This window comes from Macrotis lagotis, chromosome 5 (genome assembly GCF_037893015.1).
Source record: "Macrotis lagotis isolate mMagLag1 chromosome 5, bilby.v1.9.chrom.fasta, whole genome shotgun sequence".
Taxonomy (NCBI): Eukaryota; Metazoa; Chordata; class Mammalia; order Peramelemorphia; family Peramelidae; genus Macrotis; species Macrotis lagotis.
This window is the reverse complement of record NC_133662.1, coordinates 254298013-254311262: the sequence shown is the minus strand read 5'-3', so window position 1 is coordinate 254311262 and position 13250 is coordinate 254298013. Positions and strand designations below refer to the sequence as shown.

The following is a 13250-nucleotide window of genomic DNA, read 5'->3' as shown; positions in this document are numbered from 1 at the left end:
ATCCCTCATCAAGGCCACACCTAATAGAGGGCCCAGGTATGTTTGAGTTCTGTTCATGGCGGGGGGACCCCTCTATGCTCTCCCAACCTTTCTTCTAATCACATGTGTGCAATGGCTAGAGATTGACAACCCAAAGATCTGTGCTTGGGAGGGAGGATGGCTGAGTCTCCTTGGCAGTGAGCTTTCTAGCCCAGTCAACAGCCCAGCACCAAAGCAGAGTAGAGGAGGAGGAGGCACTGATGCCCCAGGGTAGAGGCCTTGATGCTCTGGGCCTCAGTTTCCCTTATCTGTAAAACAAAGGGGATGGCCTCCAAGGCCTCTGAGGTCCTTTCCATCTCTAGGGCTATGATTCTGTAATCCTATGATCCTCTCCCTCTGGATGTAACCCTACGCCCCTACCCCAGATCCACAACAGCTTCTCTGAATCATTGGCAGGAATCGATGCATCAAATTGCAAAGGACCAGCGGAAGTCATTGCTCCTGGAAACAGGGGACCAGGCTGAGAAGATGGTAAAAGAGGCCCTGAGCCAGCTTGAGGAGCCCATCCTCACCAGCTGTGCTGGGTCTGCAGGTACCCCCTTCCCCAGTCACCACTCTCCCCAAGTATGAATACAGCCACCAGTTTGGCGATAGCCACGCACCTGCTCTGGTCATTCTGCAAGGACTCAAGGGGGCTCCAGTGCTCAGGGAGCTCCCATCCCCAGGAGAGAGATCCAATCACTACTGTGGAGAAGCTTGTACATAGAACTGTGGATTCTCAACAGAGAGTTTGGCTTTCAATGATGAGCTAAAACAGTGCCCCAAGTGTAACCACCCAGACAAAAGAATCCCATTATCTAGGTACTCCCCAACTAAGAGGAAGAAGGAAGTTGGGGGCAAGTTGGAGAGCTAATCCCCTTTCCTGTTTCTTCATGCTAACCATGATCAGAATTCACATAGAGTAGATGTGTCCATGCCAAGGGAATGCCAGGTGATAGCAGGACCCAACACAGGGGTGCCTAGGTCAGGGAAGCTCCCTGGAGGAGAGGAGCCATATCTTAAAGGAGATGATGAGTGTAACTTTTTGTAAAAGAGAGGAAAAGGTTTTGGGGAACAGAGAGAGTCCCTTGACATAAGGAATCCATCCTGGGGAATCACAAACCATGACATTGGAGAAATGGTGAAGAGGAGATTGTGTGTGAACTAGATAAAAGGATGTCCATGATGGACAGAGGACCTTCTGACTTTTAAATAGGCAGTGGATCTTGCGACCTTTTGAAAAAGAGATATTTGAAAAACCCAACATGAATGCAAATTCATGCACAGAGTCAAGTAATTGCTAAAAATAAAAATGCAAAACACAAAAGTAAACAGATGCAATCAAGTGAGGATGACTTCTCCCGCCAGAATGAATTTTGAGTGAGATTTGAATAAAAGTGGAGGACATGAGCTACCAAAGCAACCAGGTGTAAAGGCCTGGGGCACCTGTCTTGAACTCAGGAAAACCTGACTTTGATTATGGCCTGACACTGACCAGCTGGGTGGCCCTCAGCAAGATACCTCCCTTATAGCCTTAGTCCCCATACCTGTAACCAGGAGATAATAATAAAAATGACAACAACAACACCAATGACCCTCCCAGGCTTGTTGAGAGGACCAACCAAAGGTTATGTGCAAAGTGCTTTGCAAACCGCAAAGCATTCTGTAAATACTAGCGATGGATAACATTATTATTACTAGAGAGGAAGAAGAAAAATGTTCAGAGTGAAAGAGATGAGTCTGGGCAAAGGCAAGGTACCAGATGGGGATGAAAAGGCTAGGGAAGAGGCAGGTGCAGCCTCTCCCTGGAGGCCTCCAGCCAGGATGGCCCTCAACCGAGGTCCCTTTGACCTCCCCATGTCTGGGATTCTGAGTTCAAAGGATTTCACCAAGTCTTGGGGTGGGGGAAAACCAGACAAGCAAGTACCAAAAATAGCTTTTGTGTTTTGGGTGAGCTGAGGGACCAAGGGGCCTAATGAAGCTACAGCAAGAAAATATACCTAGATCCCACCAGTCAGACCAGAAAACTTTTCTCCAGTTTGACTCTTCCCTGCTATCCCCCAGAGAGGCAGTGGGGCAGAGTGGAAAGATTTGGGTTCAAATTCCACCTGGCTACTTCCACTCATGTGACTTCTCTGGGTTTCCTTATCTGTAAAATGAAGGGAGTTGCCCTAGTAGCTCTCGAGCTCTTCTGGGTCCCAGGATCTAAGCATCTACTGGTGACGTTTAGTCTATATTAGCATTCTGAAGACATCTGAGAGGCACTTATCCCACTCTGGGGGTTCGGGGAGTGAAGGGAAGACTACACTAGCTTACAGGGATACTTTAGCCAGCCTTCTGTCTTCCAGATCACCTCCTTTTCAAGATCAATGCTGTTTCAAAATGCATCGACCAAGTAGAGGAAGCCCAGAAGCAGTATCTGAACTCCCCAGAGGGTGAGATGTGGGCATCCTGACACCAGGGGAAGCCTGGGCAAATTCCAGAGGAGGGCATTTGGGGGAGGGACAGGCTTTGGTGACTGCCACTGCGCTTGCCTTCCAGATGTCGGTAGACTAGTGCGATCCATGACCCTCTTAGCCCAGTTGGTCAGTGACACCATCCTCCAGGGCAGTGCTGCCTGCCTGACCACATCCTTGGAGCCTGCAGAGAGTAAGTACCACCAGTCAGGCCAGGAAGGGCCAACAGTACCAGCTCTGCTTCAGACCTGCACCCCTCCCTAACGACTCTGTGTTTCCTTGAATCCATAGAGCTAAGTGATGCATGTAAAGAATATGGCAGGGAAGCCCTGCTCTATCTGTCTGCTCTGAAGGAAGAGGACAGTCTTGAGAAGGCGGATAGCACAGCTATGAGGAGTTGCCTCAGCAAGATCACAGCCATTGGCGAGGTAAGAATGACCATCATGGTCAGGGCCCGGGACTAAGACTTCAGGGTGTTTGAGGCAGGTTCCCCAGAGGCTCACAAGATGTTCTCTGTCTCCAACCATTAAGTGGTTATGTATCAAGCATCTCCCACATGCAAAAACTGTAAATGTGCCAGAGACTTGTAAGCCATGGCCTCTGACCTCAAAGGACTCCCCTCTCTGGTGGAGGAGATGTCAGATGCAGCAGGACACAGACCCCTGGGGCCAAGCCCAGCTCTGGTACTGTCTTGCTGTGTGATCTTCAAAAACCATTTCACCTCTAAGACCACCCTCAGTTTGCATTAGTTGGATAAGTCCCTATGGTGGGTACAGCACTGTACCAGACTTTGGGGCTATAGAGATAAAAATCAGAATAGCCCCCTGCCCCCAAGGACTTTCTCTACTACTGATCCAAAAACTTCATTTTAAGAAGTATTTTGATAACTGTATATCAAAATAATTGGTTTTCTTTGTATTCTATGCATAAAAGTGTGATTCTGAGAAAGGGGCATTGACTTCACCCACCTTAGAGCCAGAGAATGTCTGTGACAAAAACACACAAAAGACAAAGACCCTTGACCCTGGAGGCATGCCCCAGACATAGATGCTTCCAAAGGACAGGGTGCTTTCCCACAGAACCTTCTGCTACAAAGGGAACTCTAAAGGCTGCCATGAACCGACCCTCGGACTAAAAAGAAGCCCTCCCATTGGGCTTTGAAGCCTCTCATGACTTGGTTCTTTCTCACATTCTTTTCTTGAGCAAGATGGCATTCTTGTTATTCTCCACCAATCACATTACATATCCTACCTTCAGACCTTTGCCGTTGCTAGTCCCCATGCCTCACTTCCATTTCTTAGAATCTCTTTTTTACTTTAAATCTAAGTTCAAAGGGGTAGTTAGGAGGAATAGTGAATAGAGTACCAGCCCTGCAGGCAGGAGGACCTGAGTTCAAATCCTGCCTCAATCGCTTACTAGCTGGGTGACCCTGGGCAAGTCACTTCACCTCGAATGCTTCCAAAAAAAACAAAAAAAAAACCCAAAAGCTTCAGTTCTTCTCTATGAGTTCTTTCCAGATCCCCCAGGTGCTGGAGCCCTATTCCCTCCTTATAGTTTTGGTTTATTTTGTACAGATGTGTTGTTCTCCTCCTCCATTCCCCCAACAGAAGTAAAGACAATGCCTAGTTTCATTTTTGATCTATGTCCCAAGCTCATAACAACTGGGACAGAGCAGGTTCTCACTACCTGAAGGATTGCCTTGTGGAGTAAGGAAGGATGCTACTACCATTGCTAGAGATAAGAAGGTTTGGAGGGGTGGCTGCGATTAGGATTATGTGGAGCTTGAAAAGCATCCAGGCAGAGGAATTGGGGGCAGGACTGGAGTTCAGAAGAGAGATCAGGACCAGTTATAGAGACTGCAGAGGAGTCTGACAGATAACTAGGCTATATACAATGGGGGCAGCTGGGTGGCTCAGTGGACAGAGCCCTGGGCCTGGAGTCAGGAAAGTCAGAGTTCAAATTCAGCCTCAAACACTTTCTAGTTGGGTGACCCTGGACAAGTCTTCAATATCCTTATCTGTACAATGAGTTGGAGAAGGAATTAGCAAACTAGTCCAGTATTTTTGCCAAGAAAATATGTGATCCCCATATGGGATCACAAAGAGTCAGATATGACTGAAATGACTGAATAAGAAAGACAAAATTACATCAAGTGCATTAGAATCTGCATAAAGCAAAGCACAGACCCAAGGGTAGGAAAGGGGCTAGGAAATGGTCTGGGGTGAGCAGTGAAGTTGGGTTCTAAAAGGTCAGAAAAACAACAGGTGAAGAGGAAGGAGAGCACTCCTAGTGTAGGACTATATATGAGCTCAGGGCAAAGTGGGGGTATATCTAGTACACACTCCTTAGGCAGAGACTAAATCATTTTGCTACAACATACACAAAGAAGAAAGTGATATTAGAGTTGGAAAGGCAGAGAAGGTGACACCAAGTCTAGAGAGTCTTGAACACCAGACATGAGAATATGAGCTGCACTGGGGATGCTTTCGAGAGCCTGTGAAGATGAGTGATCAGAGGAATTCATGAATAAATCTATGAGAAAAAATAGATTAGCGGTTTGAAGGACAGATAGTGAGGGAGACTCATGAAGAATTTGTAGGAAGCTACAGTATTTGGGAAAGATGGCAGAGCAACCCATACCAGGGTATTAGAAGTAGAAATAGAGAGTTGGGGCAGACAAGAGATATTGCAAAGACAGAATCAGCAGGACCTAGGGACTGGATGCTTGAGAAATGAGGCGGTGGCGGGGGGAAGAGGCAGACATTTTCAGGTTCAAGTAAATGGTGGTACCACTGTCAGAAATAGTAGTCAGAAAGAAGAACAGGATTAACGAGAATCAACTCTTTTGGGGCTGGTAGAACATCAAGATGGAAGTACCTTGAAGTAAGAAAAGAGGCCAGAAGTAAAGATTTTAATTCAATAGTTGTTAAATTTTGGAGAAGCAATAGTTGAGACCAAGGAATTATGGAGATAATGAAGGGAAAGATTGTAAAAGATGAGGAAATGAAATCCAAGGGCAGACATTTGGAGAACTACTAGAAAGGGTCAGGAAGAAATGAAAAGGGTCAGAAATCAGGGTGCTGAGAAAAAAGACAGGAGTTCCTGCAGGGGTGAGAGGGGAGCCAAGAGCATGCTGTGCCTTTGAAGCTAACAGAAGAGTAGGGGTTCTATAGAACAGAGAAGCACCTGTGTCAAAAGCTGCATTGTCTTAGCATTGTCTTAGTGGTCACTGCCCTGGGTCTCTGGGTGACCTTTTAGAGAATAGCAGTTTGAATGGTTAGTGCGACATTTGTATTGTAGGAGGTGGAGAAGGAAATGGGAAGTCAGGTGTGATGGTCAGGCAACCTCTTCAGTCAAGAAAAGGAGCAAAAATGGGACAGCAATGGAACAATAACAATAATAATAATAATAATCCCCATTCCTGTAATACTTTGAGATTAGCCAAGTGCTTGATATTATTACTCCCATTTTACAGAAGAGGAAAATAAGAGACATTCTTTGCCCATAGTCTCCTAGTTCCCAAATTTAACACTTTCCACCATGCCCCTCTGCCTACAAAGAGTCAGGGACCTCACTTTGTTTAAAATGAGGGATACCCAAGCATACTTTTGAGAGTATGTGTTGACAGGGGTTAGTGAAAAGAGCTGAAGAGGCACAAGAGGAAATGGTACATTTGGAGGTCGTGGCATCAGGATCCTAAGTAGAGCCTTAGTGAGGGAGGAGGAGGAGTACTAAGAGATCACAGGCTCATAAATGTAAAACTGAAGACCCTCCAAGGTCATCTGGTCCACCCCCCCCATCACCATTTTATAGACCAGGCCCAAGGCCATAAAGAGAGTCAGCAGCAGAGTCAGTATTTGATCCCAGGTCTCCAAACTCAAGGGTTTGTTTTTCCATGAACTATGGCCTCCCCAAGACAAGGAATGAGAAGATATTGAACACTTGTAAGGAATGCAGGAGGAATTAGGGAGCTCACATTAGAGGGCTTCAATATTTTCAGTAAGGTAGAAGAGAAGGAGATAGCTATGGAGGATTCGTTGCCTAAAATGATCTTTGGAGCTCAGAGAAGTGAAGGGTCACTAGGTTGGAGCAATCAGTCAAGGCAATGAAGAAATGACCCAGTGTTGGGACCTGGGGAAGCTGGAGGATCCACTGAGGCCCAGGGAAAGCAGGTTAGGCCTGGAGCAGGAGTAAGAAGAGAGATCCAGAGGTAGGAACAAGCATTTATTAAGAATCTACTATGGGTCCAGCATCATACTAGGTGCTGAGGATGCAAAAGAAGGCTAAACATGGTCCCTTCTCTCAAGGAACTCACACAATGGGGGAGACCACTATGTGCAAATAAGCTATATACAGAACAGGCTGGAAACAATCACAGAGGGAAGGCACTGGAGCATTAAAGGAGATCAGGAAATGCTTCTTGCATAAAATGGATTTTAATTGAGTTTTAGAGGAAGCCAAAGGATGGAGATGAGAAAGGAGATCATTCCAGGTAGGAAAGAAAGCCAGTGAAAATGTGACGAGTTGGAAGGTAAAGGGTCTTGTTGAAGGAGCAGAAGAGAGCCCAGTGTGCCTGGATCCCAGAGTACATGTGGGATGTAAGGTAGAAAAAAAAAAAAAAAACTTGTAGAGATGGTGAAAGACTTTTAAAGCCAGATGGGGGCTGTTGTATTTGACCCTGGAGGCAATAGGAAACCACTGGAGTCAGCTGAATAGGGCAGTGACATAGTCAGACTTGTAGCTGTGTTTTAGGATTAATTTGATAGCTGACTGGAGGGTGGGCTGGGGGAGCGGGGCAGGGGGGGAGACTAAAGGGAAAGACACTAACCAGAAAGTGATTGCAAAATAGTTCTGGTGTGAAGTGTTAAGGGTGGTAGCCATGTAAGAAAAGAGAGCAAAGGATATTTAGGAGAGATGCTACAAAGGTAAAACCAACAGGACTTGGTAACTAATTGACTGAATAGGGGAAAAGGGAGGAGAAAGAGAAACAAGAAAAAGAGGAAAGTCAAAGCTGTGAGCCAAGGTGATCAGGAGCAGGATAGGGCCCTGAACAGTAGTAGGGAAGTTAGAAGATAATAGGGTTTGGAGTAAAGATTATCAATTCAGTTTTAGACATACTGAGATCAAGATGTCTACAGAATGTCCAATAGGCAGTTGGAGATGTAAACCTGGAAGTCAGGAGAAATATCAGGACTGGTTAAGTCAATCTGAAAATAATCAGCATAGAGGAGAGATCCATGAAGAGCTGATGGGATCACCAAGAGAAATAGTTTAGAGAGAGAAGAGACAGAATCTTGGAAAACGTGTAGCAAGCAGATTCAAGCTGGATGAAGCTCCATCAAGGAGACTGAGAAAAAGACAGGTAAGGGGAAGCTAGGTGGTGCAGTGGATAGAGCACTGGCCCTGGAGTCAGGAGTAGCTGAGTTCAAATGCGGCCTCAGACACCTAATAATTACCTAGCTGTGTGGCCCTGGGCAAGCCACTTAACCCCATTGCCTTGCAAAAACCTAAAAAAAATAAATAAATAAAAAGAAAAATAGAAGACAGGTAAGAAAAGAACCAGGAAAGAGCAGCATCACAAAAACCTAGAGGTGATGGACAGTGGCTAAGGTTTAGAAGTCAAAAAGAATGATAATTGAGAAGAGATTATTTGATTTGGTAATCAAGAGCTCATTAGTAATATTGGGAAGAGCAGTTTCAGTTGAATGATCAGGTCATAATCCAGATTGCAGTAGTCAAGGAGAAATAGGGAGGAAAGGAAGCCAAAGTGTGTGGGCTGTAGAGAGCCTTCTCAAGGAGTTCAGCCAAGAAAAGGAGGCTAATTACCAGACTAATGAGAGAAGGGATGGACAGTTGAATTGAGATCTTCTTGAGAATGGTGGAAGCAAGGAAGCAGACAGTGGGCAGGGAGAGAATAAAGTGAAAGAGAAGGTACTACAGAGGGAGAAATTCAATGGAGAGGATGGGGTGGGATGGAAACCATGACCCTAGAATCAGAGCAGCCCACTTCTGTTATCTAACAAGTCATTTCACATGCGTGGGCTTCATTTTCCTCACAGGAAATGTCCTTGCTGGGAAATGGGATTTCTATTGGAGAATCAATATCAATAATGGTTGTTATTGTTTTAATAGCCAACATTGACATTGTTCTTTACTCTTTTCTATCTGTCTTACAATCACACTCAAGTTTCACTCTAAAAAAGTGACAATCTACCTTTGAAATCAGTCAGTTGAAAACGGTATGGTCCGTTCCTTTGAAGGGAGTTGAGTTCTGAGCTAGATTTGGAGGGAAAGGAAGTTGCAGGGTTCAAAGGCAAGAACAAGTCAACTGTATAGGGTTACATACAGTTGCCAGGTCTGGCAGATGGAGCTAGAGACAGGAACAACATTCCAATTCATAATGGATAAAAGTGAGTGTGTGAACATGATTCTCCCCTGGCTTTCAATCAAACCTTTGTACACAGCCCTTACCCACCAGTAGTCTCAGAAGACCCAGAGCTGTCCAAGGGAGGTCTGGAAGCCCAACAGGTTGGAAGAGGACCTTTTTCCAGCCTCTGTGTTTTGGTTCTAGGAGCTAAGACCTAGAGGCCTGGACATTAGGCAGGAGGAGCTTGGAGACTTGGTGGACAAGGAGATGGCCGCCACCTCAGCTGCCATTGAAGCAGCCACAGCCAGGATAGAGGTAAGAGGCCCCTACTGGTTGGGCCCAGGATTCAGAGAGAGAGTCCTTCTCCACAACCTATATCAAGACCTGAGGCCACCACACCCAGGAGAAGCCTGAATGTAGGTCATGAATGAGTCCTTGGATAAAAAGGACAGGTTGCTCCCTTGGCATAGCCAGCATGCCCCTGTTGGCATGGGCAATGGCTCACAGTGGTTCATATGCCAGAGGTTTGGATACTATTTGTTACAGAAGGAGGAACCTCCTTGGCGGGACACCCTTGGGCAACGGTTTTTCTGGGTCTGGGCCACTCTACATGGAAAAGTCACAGAGGCTTATGAACAGTGTGTACACATGTTCATCCCTTTCAGCACCCACCCTCCTTCCATGCCTCCCTTCTTCCTCTTCATTAACAGGAAATGCTCAATAAGTCCCGAGCTGGAGACACTGGAGTCAAACTGGAGGTGAATGAAAGGTCAGTATGACTGGTGTGGAGACTTCAAGGTGGCCAAGGCAGGCCCCTTGGCACTCTGGCAGATTTCTGTTTATGCTCACCTTGCTCCCCTGTCCTCCTCTCATACTTTCTCAAGGAGTAGAGGTGTCCCTGGGCTCTCATCCCAGTGTCAGCTCAGGTAGGCAATGCACAGATGGGAAAGCTCGGACCATGATCCCAATAACAAGACCCGCCTGGTTGAACTTAGAGAGGTTCCACCACAATTTTGGCTACAGAGTGGTAAATTTTTAAGCTCTAGTGACTCTTGAAGATCATCAATATAGTTTGTTGGGGTTTCAATGGAGGTCATGCCAAGAGTAAGAAACTTTACAGTCCTGAAATATGGAAGTGTCCTTGAGGCTCTTTCAGATAGAGGTTGGGTCTGTGTCATATCCCTGTGCAGTTAATAGAGGATTCCTCAGGATACTTGGGATTCCTTAGGCATTACAGTGGAGGCCAAATAGAAAATAATATCCCACTAACAAGCTCTGGCTGACCAGAACTAGAACTCATCTTATCTCAGGAAATGTCCTGTGAACACTGTGTCCTCAGGAAGACCCCTGATCAGGATGCCTTGCCACCCCAGCTTCACCTCAGACATCTTTCTTACAAACCCTTCTGGGAGCATGCCGTTTGTTCCTAGCTCTCCATTCTCCCAAATACTCTGAGCTTGGCTTTGTCTAGGAGCAGTCATTTTTGTTGAAGAGATAGCTATTGGTGGAACTTTGTTTTATAGGATCCTCGGCTCCTGTACCAGCCTAATGCAGGCTATTCAGGTCCTCATTCTGGCCTCCAAAGACCTTCAGAAGGAGATTGTGGAGAGTGGCCGGGTGAGTATGGGGCTTGGCCAGTAGAAAGAGGCAAGAGCCTGGCTATGATTTCCTGGGTCCTTGGGTCTCTATTTAACAAGACCAAAAATTCAACCATACTCAAGACCAGTGTGGTCTTGATTATCCCCCCTACTGGATACTTTCTCTTCCCTGAGTTTTTACTTTACCTGTCTGACCACCCCTTTGCTGGATCATCACACCTGCCCTGCCCCACTAAGCTGCATGTCCTGGGCCTTCTTTGCCTCCTCCTTTACTCTGTCAGTGATTTTTATCAGTTCTGATAGATTCCATTATCCTCTCTCTACAGATACCTCCCAGATCTAGGAATCCAGTCCTTGTCTCTCTCCTGAATACCAATCTTACATTCCCTTGCCTATAGGGTCTAAAATGTCCTTTAAACATCTCAAAGTTGGCATCTCCACACCAGAACTCATTATTCACACATACCCTTTTTATCCATATTCTACCTCCCAATTTCCCTATTTCTGTTGGAACCAGGTTTACAGCCTTGGAGTGATTGTCTCCTCTCAGTCCTCCCTCAGTCGGGGGACTACTCCTTAGCATGTCTCCCATCTGTTCTCTGCCCTCCACTCACTCAGCCACCACCATGACTCAGAATCTCTCCCCTGAGTTATTGCAATTAGCCTCCTAGGTGTCTCCCTGCCTCCATTTTTTCCCCTTTCATCCTCCTCCATGGCCAAAATAACCTCCCTAAAGCATAAGTCTGACCATGATGGTCCCCTTCTTAAGAACTTTCCATGGCTCCTTATCATCTATGGGCTTAGAGAACAATCCACAAACTGCTCAGCCTCATGTTTAAAGCTGTTTATAAACCAGTTGCTACCCACCCTTCCAGGTGTATTGCATGTCACTTCCCTTCACAGACAATATGAATTTGGACTTCCTGCTGTTCTCCAAACTACATGTCTTCTTAAGAATGCTCTCCCTCTTTGTCTCCAATTCTTAGACTCACTAGCTCCCTTCAAAGCTCACCTCACAGGCTGTCTCCTCCTGGCTGACTTTTCTGAGAACTTTCCTTAAATTGTTAGTGCTCATTCTTCCCCCTCAAAGGATCAAAAACAGGGTGTCCCAAAAGTTTTAGTGTAGTTTTAAGCTATTGAAACCTGTGATTGCACTAAGACTTTTGGGACACCCTATATAGACATCTCTGCTTCCCTGTTGTCACTTCACACACACTCCTCCCATCTCTATCTGAAATAGTTTCTTCTTCATCCATCAATCTGAGAGATGACACTGGCCCAGAGTAGGAGCCGCTCCTCAGTGATTTGAAGATTCATTCCAAATTCCCAAAATATCAGACATTCACAAATTAAAATACAGATTCTAAAAAAGCATAAGCCCCAATATAATTTTTTTTAAAAATGAACTACTTGCTGCTTGGCATTATTGGTATGGATATCAGTCAGGGCTTGTCACCCAGGACACAGGTTGGCCAATCCTATTAAAGCCTCAGCTAAGAGAACAAAGGTTTGCTCCTTACCCTCTCTCAGCTTAGTACAGAGTGCCAGGCCTATAGTCAAGAAGACCTGGGTTCAAATCCAGCTTAGACTCTTATGAGCTGTGTGACCCTCAGCAGTTCACTTCACCCTGTTTGCCTCAGGTTGCTCAACTGAAAAAAAATGGAAATAATGATTGTAAAGTGTTCAGCACTGTGTCTGCCCATGGAAGGTGCTATGCCAATGATAACTAGTATTGTGCTTATTTCTTTGTCTCATTCTCCAGGGTGCAGCCTCCCCCAAAGAATTCTATGCCAAGAATTCACGATGGACAGAAGGTCTGATCTCAGCCTCCAAGGCTGTTGGTTGGGGAGCCACAGTCATGGTGTAAGTAGCCCCCAGTCCCAGGTCTTCCACAGCCCCAGGTCCACAGGAAGCCAATTGGAAACATGTAAGAGTTTTAAAGACCCTTGGCCAAAGGGCTTGGAAAACTACCAATATGGGAGGGAGCAGAAGCTTGCTGCAGGTGGTATAATGGTAGCAGGTAGCATTTCTCAGGGAAGTTTTTGCTTCTTTTCCACCCAGTCCTTATGCCAGTGAATAGAGTATCCTCTAAGCCTCTGGGGGGTCTGAGTTGTAAGAGAAAGACCTTCTTTTTCTTTCCTGCTCATTAGGGATGCAGCTGATCTGGTATTTCAAGGGAAAGGGAAGTTTGAGGAGCTGATGGTATGTTCCCGTGAAATTGCAGCCAGTACAGCACAGCTGGTGGCTGCTTCCAAGGTAGGACCTTGAAGAGCTGGGGGGGGGGGGGACGGGACAGGAGGGCCAGAGCTGCCTTCTCTCCAGGTTTCCAAGATCTAGATGGGATTCATTCAGAAGTCTCAGCCGCCCTATTCCCCAGGAATCACTATGCAGAGATCCCAGGGCCTAGCCAGAAGTCTTGCTCCCCTGCCAAGCTAGCAGCCTTGGTTCTTCCATTCCCAGCTAGCAGCCTTGGTTCTCTCATGCCCAGATAAAAGCCTTGTTTCTCCCATGCCTGGCTAGCATCCTTGGTTCTCCCATGCCCTTACCTTTTACCTCCTAGCATGAAGAAGTTTCTCCCTGAGTGTTCTCAATGTACCTGGTTGACTAACAGGTAACTCATTTAGGGGGAAGCTTAGCACAGAGATCAGAGAGTGCAGGCTTCCTGCCCTGGCTGCCCCCAGCATCAGCCCCACAGGTGGTGCCAGCCTTTGCCCAAGCATTGCCATGGTACCTGTACTCACAATTGATCCTTTATTTAGCTCTGAGCTTTGCTGCCTCAAGTTTCTGTTCCACTTTTCATGGGCTGCTGCA

General features: G+C 46.2%; 1 protein-coding gene across 2 annotated transcripts in view; it reads left to right on the top strand.

Annotated features, from left to right (window-relative positions):
- The window catches only part of HIP1 (huntingtin interacting protein 1), a 123376-nt gene that overhangs the window by 99714 nt on the left and 10412 nt on the right, over nt 1–13250 (top strand). For both annotated transcript variants that reach the window (XM_074189444.1, XM_074189445.1), the window contains exons 19-27: nt 436–571; nt 2367–2453; nt 2560–2667; nt 2766–2902; nt 9046–9156; nt 9552–9610; nt 10365–10458; nt 12202–12302; nt 12590–12695. In XM_074189444.1, coding sequence (XP_074045545.1) covers nt 436–571; nt 2367–2453; nt 2560–2667; nt 2766–2902; nt 9046–9156; nt 9552–9610; nt 10365–10458; nt 12202–12302; nt 12590–12695 — 939 coding nt within the window. The remainder of the gene's footprint in view (nt 1–435; nt 572–2366; nt 2454–2559; nt 2668–2765; nt 2903–9045; nt 9157–9551; nt 9611–10364; nt 10459–12201; nt 12303–12589; nt 12696–13250) is intronic.